Below are 16,621 nucleotides of genomic sequence, written 5' to 3' on the forward strand. Positions count from 1 at the left end.
CCAATCAAAAATCTCAACCCTAGGTCCAGTTTTGTCCCTCTCCATAATTATATTGAAACTAATGGTATTGTGATCACTGGACCCGAACTGTTCCCCAACGCATACCTCTGCCACCTGACCCATCTCATTTCCTAACAGGAGGTCCAGTACCGCCCCTTCTCTAGTAGGTACTTCTATGTATTGTTGCAAAAAAACTATCCTGCACACATTTTACAAACTCCAACCCATCCAGCCCATTTACAGAATGTGTTTCCCAGTCTATGTGTGGAAAATTGAAATCTCCCACAATCACTACCTTGTGCTTACTACTAATATCTGCAATCTCCTTACATATTTGCTCTTCCAATTCTCGCTCCCCATTTGGCGGTCTATAATACACCCCTATAAGTGTTGCTACCCCTTTCCCATTTCTTAGTTCCACCCAAATAGCCTCCCTAGACGAGCCCTCTAATCTATCCTGCCAAAGCACTGCTGTAATATCTTCCCTGATAAGCAATGCAACACCTCCACCTCTTGCCCCTCCAATTCTATCACACCTGAAGCAACGAAATCCTGGAATATTTAGTTTCCAATCACAGCCCTCCTGCAACCATGTTTCACTGATCGCCACAACATCATACTTCCAGGTGTCAATCCAGGCTCTAAGTTCATCCACTTTTCTTACAATGCTCCTAGCATTAAAATATACACATTTAAGAAACCCACCCTCTCTTATTCTCTGATTATTTTCTTTTTCTTCTCTCTCCCCTACATTTTGGGTCAGAGTGCTACCATTCTCTGCCCCCTGCTTCACACACTGACTGCTAGCTTTCCCAATTTGAGTCCCTCCCCCCAACCATACTAGTTTAAAGTCTCCCCAGTAGCCTTCGCAAATCTCCCCGCCAGGATATTGGTCCCCCTTGAGTTCAAGTGCAACCCGTCCTTTCTGTACAGGTCGCACCTTCCCCAAAAGAGGTCCCAATGATCCAGAAACTTGAATCCATACCCACTGCACCAGTCCCTCATCCACGCATTTATCCTCCACCTCGCTCCATTCCTACTCTCACTGTCGCGTGGCACAGGCAGTAATCCTGAGATTGTTACCTTTCCAGTCCTTCTCCTTAACTCTCTACCCAACTCCCTAAATTCTTCTTTCAGGACCTCTTCTCTTTTTTTACCTATGTCGTTGGTACCTATATGCACCACAACCTCAGGCTCCTCTCCCTCCCATTTCAGGATTTCTTGGACACGTTCAGACACATCCCTGACCCTGGCACCAGGGAGGCAAACTACCATCCGGGACTCCTGTCTGCGTCCACAGAATCGCCTATCCGACCCCCTGACTATAGAGTCCCCTATTACAATTGCCCTCCCCTTCTTTTCCTTACCCTTCTGAGCAACCGGACCGGTCTTTGTGCCAGAGGCCCGGCCGCTGTCGCTGCCCCCAGGTAGGCTGTCTCCCCCACCCTTACTCAAACATGAGTACTTATTTTCAAGGTGTACAGCCACCGGGGTACTCACCAGTCCCTGCCTCTGCCCATTGCCCTTCCTAACTGTGACCCAGTTTTCTGTCTCCCGTGGTCTTGGAGTGACCACCTCCCTGTAACTCCTTTCTATGACCTCCTCGCTCTCCCTGAGCAGACAGAGGTCATCGAGTTGCTGCTCCAGGTTCCTAACGCGGTCCCTTAGGAGCCCCATCTCGACGCACCTGGCGCAGATGTGGACGTCTGGAGAGCACTCAGACTCCATGACCTCCCACATCTGACATCCAGAACAGTAAACTGCCCTGGCCTTCATTCTCCCCCTTATCCAAATACAATAAAGCCTTACAATTACAATACAAATACAATACAAGCCAATCAGCTGCTTCCGCTGGTCCTCTTCCACCAATCAGAGGTTTCCACCAGAATCCTTCTCTGGAAGTGAGATGGAACGTTACAGATTTGGGTAACTTACAGCTGCAGGTAAGTCCTCCTCTCTCCAACGGCTCCCCTGGCCTCTGTAGAAGCAAACCCCGCGCTGTATTTATACTTACAGCTGCAGGTAAGTCCTCCTCTCTCCAACGGCTCCCCTGGCCTCTGTAGAAGCAAACCCCGCGCTGTATTTATACTTACAGTTGCAGGTAAGTCCTCCTCTCTCCAACGGCTCCCCTGGCCTCTGTAGAAGCAAACCCCGCGCTGTATTTATACTTACAGCTGCAGGTAAGTCCTCCTCTCTCCAACGGCTCCCCTGGCCTCTGTAGAAGCAAACCCCGCGCTGTATTTATACTTACAGCTGCAGGTAAGTCCTCCTCTCTCCAACGGCTCCCCTGGCCTCTGTAGAAGCAAACCCCGCGCTGTATTTATACTTACAGCTGCAGGTAAGTCCTCCTCTCTCCAACGGCTCCCCTGGCCTCTGTAGAAGCAAACCCCGCGCTGTATTTATACTTACAGCTGCAGGTAAGTCCTCCTCTCTCCAACGGCTCCCCTGGCCTCTGTAGAAGCAAACCCCGCGCTGTATTTATACTTACAGCTGCAGGTAAGTCCTCCTCTCTCCAACGGCTCCCCTGGCCTCTGTAGAAGCAAACCCCGCGCTGTATTTATACTTACAGCTGCAGGTAAGTCCTCCTCTCTCCAACGGCTCCCCTGGCCTCTGTAGAAGCAAACCCCGCGCTGTATTTATACTTACAGCTGCAGGTAAGTCCTCCTCTCTCCAACGGCTCCCCTGGCCTCTGTAGAAGCAAACCCCGCGCTGTATTTATACTTACAGCTGCAGGTAAGTCCTCCTCTCTCCAACGGCTCCCCTGGCCTCTGTAGAAGCAAACCCCGCGCTGTATTTATACTTACAGCTGCAGGTAAGTCCTCCTCTCTCCAACGGCTCCCCTGGCCTCTGTAGAAGCAAACCCCGCGCTGTATTTATACTTACAGCTGCAGGTAAGTCCTCCTCTCTCCAACGGCTCCCCTGGCCTCTGTAGAAGCAAACCCCGCGCTGTATTTATACTTACAGCTGCAGGTAAGTCCTCCTCTCTCCAACGGCTCCCCGGGCCTCTGTAGAAGCAAACCCCGCGCTGTATTTATACTTACAGCTGCAGGTAAGTCCTCCTCTCTCCAACGGCTCCCCTGGCCTCTGTAGAAGCAAACCCCGCGCTGTATTTATACTTACAGCTGCAGGTAAGTCCTCCTCTCTCCAACGGCTCCCCTGGCCTCTGTAGAAGCAAACCCCGCGCTGTATTTATACTTACAGCTGCAGGTAAGTCCTCCTCTCTCCAACGGCTCCCCTGGCCTCTCTGTCTTTAATTATGTCTTTAAAACCACAGGATTCGAGACACTTACTAAAATTCCCTTTCAAAATTACAACAGAAAAATTCAAGTATCTCGGTATTCAAATTACGAGAAGACACAAATCATTATTTAGTGCCAATTTTATGCCACTATTAAATAAACTGAATGATATGATTAAATTTTGGAAAACGCTCCCGCCCTCATTGATAGGTAGAATTAACGCTATAAAATTGACTTTCTTACCACAATTAATATATTTGTTTCAAGCGATCCCAATATATATTCCAAAATACTTTTTCAAAAAATTAGATTCTACTATCACTAATTTTATATGGGATCACAGAGCACACAGAACTCAACGAAAGCATTTGTGTAAACCTAAAGAAGTTGGGGGTTTATCATTACCTAACTTGATGTATTACCTCTGGGCAGTGCATATTAAGAACATAATGTACTGGTTGGATAGTTCCACTCAGCAGTTGGAGTGGATAAGAATGGAGTGTAGCGGCAGTTTTCAAATCTTTCAGGAAATTAACTCCCTAGCCACTAATTGGGTGAGACGGGATAAGGAGAATATCATCGGTACGCATGCAAGCTGCCTCAGAGACCTTCAGAGCTTCTCCTTTCATAAAGCTTCAGCACACAGTCTTTTAATGAATATTTTCTTTATTGTAGATATCAAACAGTAAGATACTTCCAAGGTTTTTCCGACTTGTTCCGGCAATCTTCTTCGAACTCCAGCTCATTACTTCAGATACTAGAAAACTCCTTGTGTCTCCATGCTTCACATGATCTTGACATGTGGCTCGATATGCTCGGCATGTGGCTTGACATGGTCGAAGGATTAACCTTCTCCCTCATCACTTCAAAACGAATCTAACCAACTAAACTACCACGCAAGCAGTTAAGGTGCCTAAACACGCCCAAAGACACGTCATAAATCCCACCCAGATTATAACGGGCAGTCTAAAATTTAAAGGAACATGCCATCCACAATGACATGCAAAACAGGCCAAATGGCCACTACATGGAGAAAGAGGAGTGCTATCCGTACGATATAGGAACGGTCTTGCTCTCACCGATAAAATTGAATAGTATAATATATAAGAAGAACCCAATTATTCACAATACAATAAGAATTTGGAAACAAATAAAAGTATCCTTGAAATTAAATAATCTATCAGTACTAACCCCACTATTGAACAACCCCGCATTCAAACCATCTCTCATCGACAAAACATATCAACAATAGGATAGACTGGGGATTAGGAAAGTAGGGGATATGTACGAATTGGGCAAACTGTTATCATTTCACCATTTAAAATTAAAATTTAAACTGAAGGATAATCAATATTTTAAATATATACAGATATGTGACTTTATGAAGAAATATACACATAGATTTCAAACTATATTTTTAGACCCTTTAGAAGAAGCAATGAATATTAAGGCTGATTCACAAAAACTAATATCATGCTTTAATAATAATATATTATATAGAGAATCACCCTCAACAGAAGCACTAAGGGAAGATTGGGAACATGAGCTAATGATAAAGATCTCGAAGGATAGATGGGAAAAGTATCTGATGAACACACATAATTGTTCTATTAATGCAAGCCATAATTTTATTCAATTCAAATTATTACATAGACTATATTATTCAAAAACGAGGTTGAATAAATTTTATCCAAACGTCTCTCACAGATGCGATAAATGTTTGTTTCAAAACGCTAATATAACACATTTATTTGTAGGATGTACAAAGTTGAATACATTTTGGAACGATATATTTGATATATTTACAAAGCTTTTCAAGTCAAGAATAGAACCTAAAACGGAATGGGTTATATTTGGAATAATAGTAGAAGATATCAATTTAAATAAAGACCAAAACTTTTTTTTAATTATGGGTTAATAATTGGAAAGAAATTGATACTTAAATTTTGGAAAAATACAGCCATACCAACTGTTAAAATGTGTATTAGGAATATGATGGACATAGCACGCCTCGAAGAAATGAGACTCCGACTAATAAATATGACCAATTCTTAAGGATTTGGTCTCCTTTCATCGACTTTTTGGAATCATGTGATGCAGCGGTGCGGTAAAGATTACTGATTTCAGTTCATGCCGTGGCTAGATCTACATCTCCGAATAAAGATTTGAAAATCTCTCTTTTAAGGGGCCTTCTCTCCTATTTCTACTTTCCACTTTTTCTTTTTTTCTTTTTTTATATATACACACTTCACATTTTTCTATTCTCTACCATCTATTTTTCCTCTTTTTCCCCTTTCTATTGCTTTCTTTTTCTTGTCTTGCTTACTTCCTTCTCAAAACATAAAACTAGAGGTTGTACATAGAATGGATTACGGTATGACATAGTTGGCACCTAAAATTAGGTTCCACTGTACTGTTTTGTACTCTATTAACTTCTAATAAAATAACAAACAAAAAAAAATGTGGATAGGCCCAACAACCCCCACAATCAAGATGTGGATTATGGGGATGTCGGAGACTTTGCATTTGGACAAAATTAAATATGTCTTAATTGACATACCAGAATTATTTATTAGAATATGGTCTCCATTTATAGATTACTTGAAGGGGTAGATCGGACCGGCACGGAGGCCGGACTGAAGCCTGAATCCAGGACTAGATGAAGAGTTATGTTCTCTGACCTACGGACCTATCTCCCAAGTTGTATTATTGACAGTTTATTCTATTTCTCAAATTTCTTTTTTTCTTTCTTTATTTCAATCTAAAAATATAAATAAATAATTAGAGGCAATGTTAATAGGCAACCGATAAAGGAGGATTCCAGCTACTTTGGCAACTGGGTCCCTGGAAACCTGGATGCCTAATATGTAACCGCTGAAAAAAGTCTGTACCGGTTTGGATTACGGATTATGGATTGGTAGATGCCTCTAATAAAAATGTATTTTTTTTTTAAATGTCTAATTTGTAAATATCTAAAAAAGTGTGAATTAGGTAAATTATATTTATTGGAGAGTTGTTCGAAAGACATAAAACAACCCTCCAAAAACAAATCACGAAAAGATACCAATCCCTTCCTCTTCCATAACAGAAAGGCTTGATCAGTACTAGAAGGTTGGAAGAGAAAATTAGATATGATCGGACTCTATAAGATAAAATCGTTCAGTCCAAAAAACGGACGAAATTGAAGTCATATTCGAAATGCATGTCTTATTATCGGGTTAGTCGTATATTTATTCAATCTCGTAATTGTAAAGGTAACGACGCCCCTAGAATAAAAGCCAATGATAGCCATTGTATAGAATCACGTTCAAGATTTATCCATGCTGGGCATTGGGTATCTTCTAAATCTTTTGTCCAAAACATTATATAACAAACATTATCTGCCCAATAGTAGAATCTAAGGTTCGGCAATGCCAAACCACCTTCTTTTTTTGATTACTGTAAGTATTTTTTACTAAGTGTGGATTTTTTATTCTGCCATATATATGAAGAATTTTTGGAATCAATAATATCAAAGAAAGATTTGGCAATAAAAATTGGTATCGTCTGAAATAAATCAAAAATATTAGGTAAGATAAACATTTTAATAGCATTGATTCGGCCTATTAAAGATATGGACATTGGTGACCAATTAGTAAACTGTCGTTTGATATAGCAATTAAAGGCGTAAAATTAGCTTTAAATAAATCCTTGTGTTTCTTGGTAATCTTAATACCTAAATAAGTAAAACCTTCGGTAGTCTAAGTGGAAACTGTCCATAATTCGAAACTAGATTGTTCAGTTCACTCTTACTAAAATTTAGTTTATAACCAGAGACACTACTAAATTGATTAAGCAGTGCTACTATTGCCGGAATAGATTTCTCAGGGTTAGAAATGAATAATAACAGATCACCTGCATAAAGAGATAGCTTATGCGTCTTATTCCCGCGGACAATACCAAAAATATTAGGGGATTCCCTTATAAAGTTTTCTGAAAATCCATTTTCTGAAAACCTTTTAAAAAAAAGGCAATTTGGCAAATACTTTACAACCAATCCATTTTCTGAAATGTTTTTAAAAGCCAAGGCAATTTGGCAAACACTTTACAATCACATCGAGAGGACTCACCGTCGAGTTGATGTGCGTTCAGTGTTCGTAGCTCAGAGAGCCGTGACCCTCTCGCTTCCGCCATCTCGCAGAGGCTGAGTGAGGCACGACACTTCCAGAATTTATAGTCCTCCCCTTGCCGCCAGCGGGGGCAGCAGAGAGAATGGCGCCATTTTAAAAAAACATTAATAACTCTGATTTTTCATCTAGGGGAAAAATCCTCCGGTCCAGTCCGGCGGAGAGGGACTCTGACCAAGGTGGCCAAAAATGACGGCCGGAAGTGGCAGCGTCATTTCGGAAATCAAGAAACATAAAGTCAGAAAGTGGTCAAGATCTTCGTTTTAGTAATATAATTTACTGTAATAAACTATTTACATGTGATTTACAGATGATAAAGCAGTAACAGACATTGCTGTGTGATTGAAGTTTGAACAAAGCTGCTGTTGTCACCATCAATTCGCAGCAGCCGCTGATGATGACGTCACATCCGGGATCCTGCAGGTCCAGCTGCAATTCCACTGTCCCCCCCACTGGGGGCAGCACCGGATATCCGGTGCCAGCAGCAGCGCCGCGTATCTGGGTCACGTGACAGCAGGCAGGGCCGCCTCTGACGTCACCGCCCGCCCGACCCGAGAACCATTGGAGTTTAATCCCAGAGCGTGGCCGTTTAAAGGGGAGGGCGGCCGCGTAAAGGGGAGGGCAGCCGCATAAAGGGGAGGGCGGCCGCTGAAAGGGGAGGGCGGCCGTTTAAAGGGGAGGGCAGCCGTTTAAAGGGGAGGGCAGCCGTTTAAAGGGGTGGGCAGAGAAACGGCCAACAATATTCCAGTCACCAGGGTGGTGACGTTCACACCCAGAGATGTTCACACGGTCACACTCAGTCCGGGTCTGGGTTCCTGCAGCGACCCCAGTTCCTTCTCCCCGGTCGGACCGAACTGATTCCCCACCAGCCTGAAACAGAACAGGAATGAAGAGAAAATAAATAGATTAAACAACAGTGTCAATACCAGGGACTGGGTTAATATTTCAACAACATTTACAGAACAAAATCACAGGAGAAGCCCGCGGATCCCCATTAAACATTAACACAAACACTCACAAGATCCGCTCCAGTCTCGGGAGGGTCTGTATGAGGCGGCAGAGAGCGGGGACACATCGGTCTGTGAGGGAGTTATTCCCCAGTTGCAGCTCCGTCAGTGAGGGATTTGCACTGAGAGCGGAGACGAGATCCTCGGCTCCAGAATCTGTGAGACCGACATTGTTCAGCCTGGAGATGAGAGAGAATGAGGGTGAGGGACAGAGAGAGACAGGAGACGGTGCAAATCCCCAGTGTTTATCAGTGACACAATTACTGATCATATTAATGTTCCGTGTCAGACACCCAGTGACTGTAAACACAATCTCTCACAGTCCGGGACTTGGTACCTGGACGTGGCGTCGCAGGGCAAGAAGCCGAAGCAAATACATATAACCGAACGGAAACGAAGCCGAAACACCAAATAACCGAAAAGGGGGGGGCGCCTAAAAGCCAACAAACCGAAAGGGTGGGTGGCCTAAAAGCACCCCGTCTGTGGGTCGGGGTCCTGGGGTCAGGGTGGGGGCGAATCACCCGGTGTAGGTGTCGGGGGTGAATCACCCTGTGCGTGGATCAGGGTCGGGGGGTGGGGGGGGGGAGTGAATCACCCTGGTGTGGGGTTTGGGGTCCGATGGAGGTGCATTGCGGTCAGTATCTCTGGGTGGGCGGAGGGACCAGCCTGTCCCACACCTCTGCTCCATCCAGCACTACTGACACACAGCCCATCACAGCGCGGTCGCACGGGGGAGACGAGGCGGAGGGCGTCGGCCGTGGCCGAGTGGGAGCTGTCCCGAGGGATGCGCTCCTTCAGCCGCTTACAACTTGGTGCTCGGGTTCAGAGTGCCTAGTCATCTATGGCTTGTGTGGGAAAATGACCCCCACCCTCCCGTCTCCACCAGCCAGTGATGGGATGGGTGCTGGACCAATCGCTGACAAGTCCCGCCCCCCCCCCCTCCCCTGGCGACGTCATATCCGTTATTTGACTTTTCGGCAGATCGGCCATTCAGTGAGTTGGCTTGTAGGCAACTCAGCCTTTCGGTGAGATGACCTTTCGGCAGAGCGCCCTTTCGGTGAGTTTGCTTTTAGACATCCCACCCTTTTGGTTAGTTGGCTTTTAGGCATCCCACCATTTTGGTTAGTTGGCGTTTCGGCTTCGTTTTGTTCGGTTATTTGGCTTCCAATTCTTTGCTTCAGCTTCTCGTCCTTCTACGCCACGTCCGCACACGCTGGGACTTACCCCAGTCTCTGTATTTTACAGTTGAAGCTTCTCAGAGCCGCAGAAACCAGGCTTACTCCGGTATCTCCCAGCGCGTTGTCCCCAATGTTCAGCTCCGTCAGTGAGCAGTTTGTACTGAGAGCGGAGGCAAGATCATCAGCTGCAGAATCTGTGAGACCGACATTGTCCAGCCTGGAGATGAGAGAGAGTGAGGGACACAGAGAGACAGGAGACGGTGCAAATCCCCAGTGTTTATCAGTTGCACAATTACTGATCATATTAATGTTCAGTGTCATGACAACTAGTGAGTGTAAACACAATCTCTCACAGTCTGGGACTTACCACAGTCTCTGTATTTTACAGTTCGGGTTCCACAGAGCCACAGACACCAGTTTCACTCCGGAATCTCTGAGGTTATTCCCACTCAGATCCAGGTCTGTCAGTGAGCAGTTTGCACTGAGAGCGGAGGCAAAATGCTTGGCTCCAATATCTGTGAGACCGACATTGTCCAGCCTGGAGATGAGAGAGAGTGAGGGTGAGAGACGCAGTGAGACAGGAGACGGTGCAAATCCCCAGTGTTTATCAGCGACACAATTACTGATCATATTAATGTTCAGTGTCAGACACCCAGTGAGTGCAAACACAATCTCTCACAGTGTGGGACTTACCCCAGTCTCTGTAGTTTACAGTCCGGGTTCCACAAAGCCACAGACATCAGTTTCACTCCGGAATCTCCGAGGTTATTCCCACTCAGCTCCAGGTCTGTCAGTGAGCAGTTTGGACTGAGAGCGGAGGCGAAATGCTTGGCTCCAGTATCTGTGAGACCAACATCGTCCAGCCTGGAGATGAGAGAGAATGAGGGTGAGAGACACAGAGAGACAGGAGACGGTGCAAATCCCTAGTGTTTATCAGTGACACAATTAACACACTGACCATATTAATGTTCTGTGTCTAACACCCAGTGAGTGTAAACACAATCTCTCACAGTCTGGGACCGTCTCCTGTCTCTCTGTGTCTCTCACCCTCATTCTCTCTCATCTCCAGGTATCTTCTTCCGGGTCACTGCTCGTGCGGTCGACCGGTCGGTGCAGAGAGTAGCTTTGAATGTTTGTCTCTTCGTTACGTTACGTTACGTGAGTTTGTGAGAGTGTTTTGTTTCGTTTTAAGTACATCGGGTATCGATTGACGGTCAACTGCTGCCGTATAGTTCAGTACTTTCGTGATGTGTTTGTGCGGGCGTTGCCACTACCACACACACACACACACACACACACACACACACACACACACACACACACACACACACACACACACACACACACACACACACACAGGACCAACGAGCTAACGTTAATTAGCCAGCTAGCTTTTTGCGTTCACTGCTCCAAAGTATGGACTTCACATGGACACTATGGACTCTTATGCTTCTACTGTTCGTCTTGGGTTATCTGCCCACTGCATCTTATGGATATACTCTTCCGGACAACCAACGGATTACTTACTGCAGGGACTTTTTACTTCAGCTGCAATTTCACTCTCACCAAGCCCCTGCCATAGACAAGTTGCCGGAGGAGCTACAATGTAAACTTCCAACCGACCGGACAGGCACCCTGCACAACAATAGAAAGAAGGTAACGAGACGGGGGAGGAAGAAGAAGGGTGGAATTAAAGCAAGACTTAGGCGAGGAGAAAGTAAGCACCGTGCACTTCCCTCAGTGATCCTTGCTAGTGTGCGCTCATTGCGTAACAAGACTGATGAACTGCAAGCTAACGTTGTTCATATGTATGAATACCGGACTGCTTCCATTCTTGCTTTCACTGAAACATGGCTGACTGGGAGTGACAACAGTGACAGCATGCACATAGATGGCTTCGGGTCTATTGTAAGGTTAGACCGTGATACTGAACTGACTGGCAAGGTGGTGTCTGCTTCTACATCAATCCACGCTGGTGCAAAACAGTTGTTGTCAGAGAAGAACTGTACAACCCTGACATTGAACTATTGGCTGTCTCCCTGCGTCCCTTCTACCTTCCCAGGGAATTCCCACAACTGTTTTTTATTCTGGTTTATATCCACCCCAGAGCAAATGCATCCACTGCTACGGAACATATAAGAAATATGCTCGACAGACTCGAACTGATATCTCCGGACGCCCCCAAATTCATCATGGGTGACTTCAAACACTGTTCAATTGACAAGTCACTTAAAGGATTCTACCAGTATGTCAACTGCACCACCCGTCTAGGGAAAACACTGGACAAATGCTATGGGTCAGTCACAGACGCCTACAGAGCCGTCTCCCTCCCTCCCCTAGGCTCTGTTGACCACAGCAGCATACTGCTCGTTCCTGCCTACACACCTGTGGTAAAGAGAACAGAGAAAGTCATCAAGGACATCAAACAGTGGACACCGGACAGTATTGACAGGCTTCAAGGGTGTTTTGAAACCACAGACTGGAATACCCTCACATCCTCCTCCACCAACATCAGTGAGCAAGCGGATACAGTCTCAGCATACATCACTTTCTGTGTAGACAATATTATTCCCTCCAAGAAGGTCACAATCTTCCCTAACAATAAACCCTGGGTGACTAAAGATCTAAAAAACATATTGAATAAGAAAAAGAGAACATTTTTTACCGGTTCTGAAGCTGAGAAGAAGGAGGTAAACAGAGAGGTCAAGCGGGCCATAAAAATTGCCAAGCTGAAATACAAGAACAAAGTGGGGCAGACCCTTGGCAAAGGGAACCTCCGTGCGGCTTGGCAGGGCCTCAAGAACATGGCAGCAGTGAACTCTGTCTCTACCAGCCGCAAGCCCATTCAGGTAGCAGGAAGCAGCTTCACTTCACTCCCAAATGATCTCAACTCCTTCTACACCAGATATGAAAAGGACAATAGCACCCAGCTAGAATCAATCGTCTCCACACTCAGACCTGATGACTCCGGCCTCAACATCAACACATCAGAGGTGGTGAGAGCCCTCAAAAGGACTAAAAAGAACACGGCTCCAGGGCCAGACAACATCTGTGGGCGGACCCTATGGCACTGTGCTGAGCAACTGGGAGGTGTGTTCCAGCATCTGTTCCAGGGCTCTTTGACCAGCAGCACAGTCCCCGCGATGTGGAAAAACTCAACAGTGATTCCCATCCCAAAGAAGGGCACCACCAAGGTCCCGAATGACCTTAGACCGGTGGCTCTCACCTCCCTGATCATGAAGGCCATGGAGAGAATCATCAAGGAGCACATCACCAAGGCAACTGGCTCGATGATGGATCCATTGCAGTTTGCTTACCAGGCTGGCAGGGGTGTCGATGACGCAAAAATATTCATCTTAAACACCATCCATAAGCATCTGGAAATCCCCAAGGCCACAGCCAGACTTCTGTTTGCAGACTTCTCATCAGCATTCAACACCATGCAGCCACATATTTTGGCTGAGAAGCCCATCACCCGCTTCCACCTCAATCACCAACTCACTCTGTGGATTATAGACTTCCTCACCAACAGATCACAAGGTGAACCACACCTTGTCCGACACCCTCTTCACCTTCACTGGCTCTCCACAAGGCTGTGTCCTCTCCCCACTTCTCTTCATTCTCTACACTGATGACTGCAGATCCACCCAGCCAAACTGCCACTTTGTAAAATTTGCTGATGACACAGTCCTCCTGTCTCTGCTTCCCAGCCATACACAACATCACAGCTCAGCCCTGCAGGACTTTATAGTATGGTGTGAAAAGTCTTGTCTTGAGCTAAATATAAGCAAAACCAAGGACATGATTGTGACCTTTTCCCCCCAACAGAGACAGATGGCTGAGGCAGCCACCACTATCATCCAGCAGGAGCCAGTGGAGATAGTGGAGGTATACAAATACCTGGGAACAGCCTTCGACAACCTGCTGAGGTGTTCCTCTAACACAGAGGAAATCCTTAAAAAGTGCCATCAGAGACAGTACCTACTAGGGAAACTGAAGTCATTTGGGATTAACAAAGACATTCTCACCACATTTTACTACGCATTCATTGAAAATGTAATAACCTTCTCTTTCACTAGCTGGTTCCACTCCATCACCCTGCAAAACAGAAACCGCCTGTTGAATGTGGTCAAGGTCTGCTCAAAAATCATTGAGCAGCCCGTCCGAACTCTCACTGCCCTATGCGACCAACAGTCTGTAAAGTTAACACGCAGGATTCCTCCGGACCCCTCTCACATCCTGTTTCCTGAGTTTGAGTGGTTCCCCTCAGGACGCAGACTCCGCTCTCCGGGTTGCCGGACACAGAGGAGGAAGGCAACCTTCATCCCCAGGGCTGTCCAGCTTCTTAATGCTGATCACTGACTCATGAACATACGAAATGAAATAACCTTCTATATGCACTTTTTAATGGAAGCACTAAGGAAGCACTTTAAAAACTATTACTGTGTGATGAATGTTGATGTGCGGTGTGTGTTGTGTGATTGTGTAGTGTGTCTGTGAAATGCGTGTGCTGGTTGATTGTGCAGTATGCGTGCTGCTTATGTTTGTTGATTGTGTCCCTTTTTTAAAAGCTACTGTAATGCGCCCTTTTAAATTGCCCCTCGGGGACGAATAAAGTGCTTTGAATTGAATTGAATTGAAATTGAATTGAATTACCCCAGTTTCTGTATTTTACAGTTCGGGTTCCTCAGAGCCGCAGACACCAGTTTCACTCCGGAATCTCCCAGGTCGTTGTCTCCCAGTCTAAACACAAACAGACAGAGTAAGAAACAAACTGATACAAACACCGGGGCTGAGATAACTTCTCCAAAACTGATATTTATGGAAGCCCCTCAGCAAATTATTGAATAAATCTCTGTGGTTGTGGTGTTTGGTGACTTTCACCATTTATTCTCTTTCCCCGTTAACCGGGAAATGTTCCCTGTACAGAGAATGGTTGCAACACACGTGACCCGGGGGAGGGGGAACCGCCGGCGATCTGGGGAGGGGGCGTATTCAACCACCGGAGACCAGGGGGAGAGGGGACAGAGTCAACCACCGGCAACCTGGGCGAGGGGGAATGGGGCAGCAGAATCAATCAATGCCAACTCGGACAGGGTAAAATAGGTGGGGTGCCGTGCCGCATAGAAGGGGTGCTGGACGGAAGAACAAAATAGTGAAACAATTTTACAGTTCTGTATTAACGTCAAACGGACAGTTACCTCAAATGCTGACACTTGTGCAGAGCCGGTCCCAGCTGCTGGAGACCTTCACACTGAATGCGGCAGTCCCCCAGATCGAGGTGTTTGATTGTATCACAGGGCCTGATGACATGAGACAGGACCGCACAGTCAATCGGGGTCAGTCCCAGTCCATGGAATGAAAGTGTTTCCACAGATCCCAGTATCTGCTGAGCCAGTGCAGGATTTTGAGATTCAAACAGGTAGTGCATCGTGTTCAGGAGACTCCGTTTACCAGCGTCACTCCATGTGTTTCCAGCCTGCCGTTTAACCTCCTCCTTCACCCAGTCAATCACTCGGCAGGTTGTTTCATTAGGAAATGGACCCAGAAATTCCTCCAGGACCCGAGCTGACCGTGGGGAGGAGAGACCAGCGACAAAACGGAGGAATACTTCAAATCGCCTGTCTGTCGTGCTGTGAGCTTCAGACAGGAATTTCACGATATTCCCGGGATCTACAGTCAGGAATTGTGTGAGTGCGGCTACAAACTCTTGGATGGTGAGGTGCGGGAAGGTGTACACCACGCTCCGGGCTGAATCCTCTCTCTGCAAAAGTTCCATCAGGAACCCGGATAGGAACTGGGAAGGCTGCAGATTATATTTGATCAAATCTCCATCTGTGAACACAATGTTCTTCTTGGACACTCCAGTGAAGGCCATCTGACCAACCCTCAGTAACACCTCACGGAGGTTCTCAATCTCACGGCCGTGGTTTTTCAGGATGTTGTAAATAAAGTAGCAATATAGTTGGGTGATGGTCTTGGGAACTCGCTGCGGGTCCCGGTGTGTTTGTGTGAAGAAGGGGCCCAATGTCAGGCCAAGGATCCAGCAGTAGGAGGGGTTGTAGCTCATGGTGTACAGGATCTCGTTCTCCTTCACATGTTTGAAAACAGCTGCTGCCACCGTCTGATCTTCAAAATACCTGGTGAAATATTCCTTCCGTTCCTCACCAACAAATCCCAGGATTTCTGCCCAGACACTGATCTCTGCCTTTTCCAGTAAATGTAACGCAGTGGGGCGGGTAGTCACTAGCACTGAACACCCTGGGAGCAGCTTGTGCTGGATTAAACTGTACACAATGTCAGACAATTCACACCGCCACTCGGGATCTGGGCACTGGTGCTTAGGTTCTGTATCTCTCCGACTGTCAGCAAAATCGATTCTGCCCTTGAATTCATCCAAACCATCGAATATAAACAGCAATCCCTCTGGGTTCTTCCAGACCTCTCCCAGGATATTCTTAAAGTAAGGATACTGTTCCAGAATCAGTTCCCTCAGGGTTACTCTGCTGTTAATAGTGTTCAAATCCCGGAATTTAAAACTGAAGACAAACTGGAAGTGTTGGTATATTTTCCCCGTGGCCCAGTCATGAACAATCTTTTGCACCATTGTTGTTTTTCCGATTCCCGCGACTCCGGCCACTGTTGCTGAACTCCCAGATCGGGATGTCCTCCGGGTAAAGCTGCTCTGGAACAATTGATCTGTCCTGATTTTTTCCAGTTCTCTCCGGAGACATTTCTCTCTCCACTCTTCATGGTCCCGACCTCTTGCCAGCAGCTCATGTTCCACCAGTGTCCGATCTCGAACAGTGGAGATGATTGTGAGCTCAGCGTATCGATCAAGTAACTGGAAAACCTTAACCTTCTCCTTCATCAGGATCGTGTTCACGCTCAGTGTTTCAGTCTGTGCTCGCAGAGTCTCCTTGTGTTTCTGTTGAACATCTTGCACGGGAAAAGGCAGATAATGGACACAATGTTAGATGACTCAACTCAAAACATTCATGATTACAACAATTAATTCAATGCCCTTCAAT

General features: G+C 46.1%; 1 protein-coding gene across 1 annotated transcript; it reads right to left on the bottom strand.

Moving 5' to 3' along the window:
* Positions 1 to 7,686: 7,686 nt before the first annotated feature.
* Positions 7,687 to 14,283, bottom strand: LOC116967618 (NACHT, LRR and PYD domains-containing protein 14-like). The gene is made up of 6 exons (XM_033014224.1): positions 14,247 to 14,283; positions 10,284 to 10,454; positions 9,958 to 10,128; positions 9,637 to 9,807; positions 8,424 to 8,591; positions 7,687 to 8,275 (listed from the first exon to the last, which is right to left on the bottom strand). Exons 2-6 carry the CDS (start codon positions 10,328 to 10,330, stop codon positions 8,188 to 8,190), a joined length of 645 nt encoding a protein of 214 aa, XP_032870115.1. The 5' UTR covers positions 10,331 to 10,454; positions 14,247 to 14,283; the 3' UTR covers positions 7,687 to 8,187.
* Between the last annotated feature and the right edge of the window lie 2,338 nt (positions 14,284 to 16,621).

This window comes from Amblyraja radiata, chromosome 40 (genome assembly GCF_010909765.2).
Source record: "Amblyraja radiata isolate CabotCenter1 chromosome 40, sAmbRad1.1.pri, whole genome shotgun sequence".
Classification (NCBI taxonomy): Eukaryota; Metazoa; Chordata; class Chondrichthyes; order Rajiformes; family Rajidae; genus Amblyraja; species Amblyraja radiata.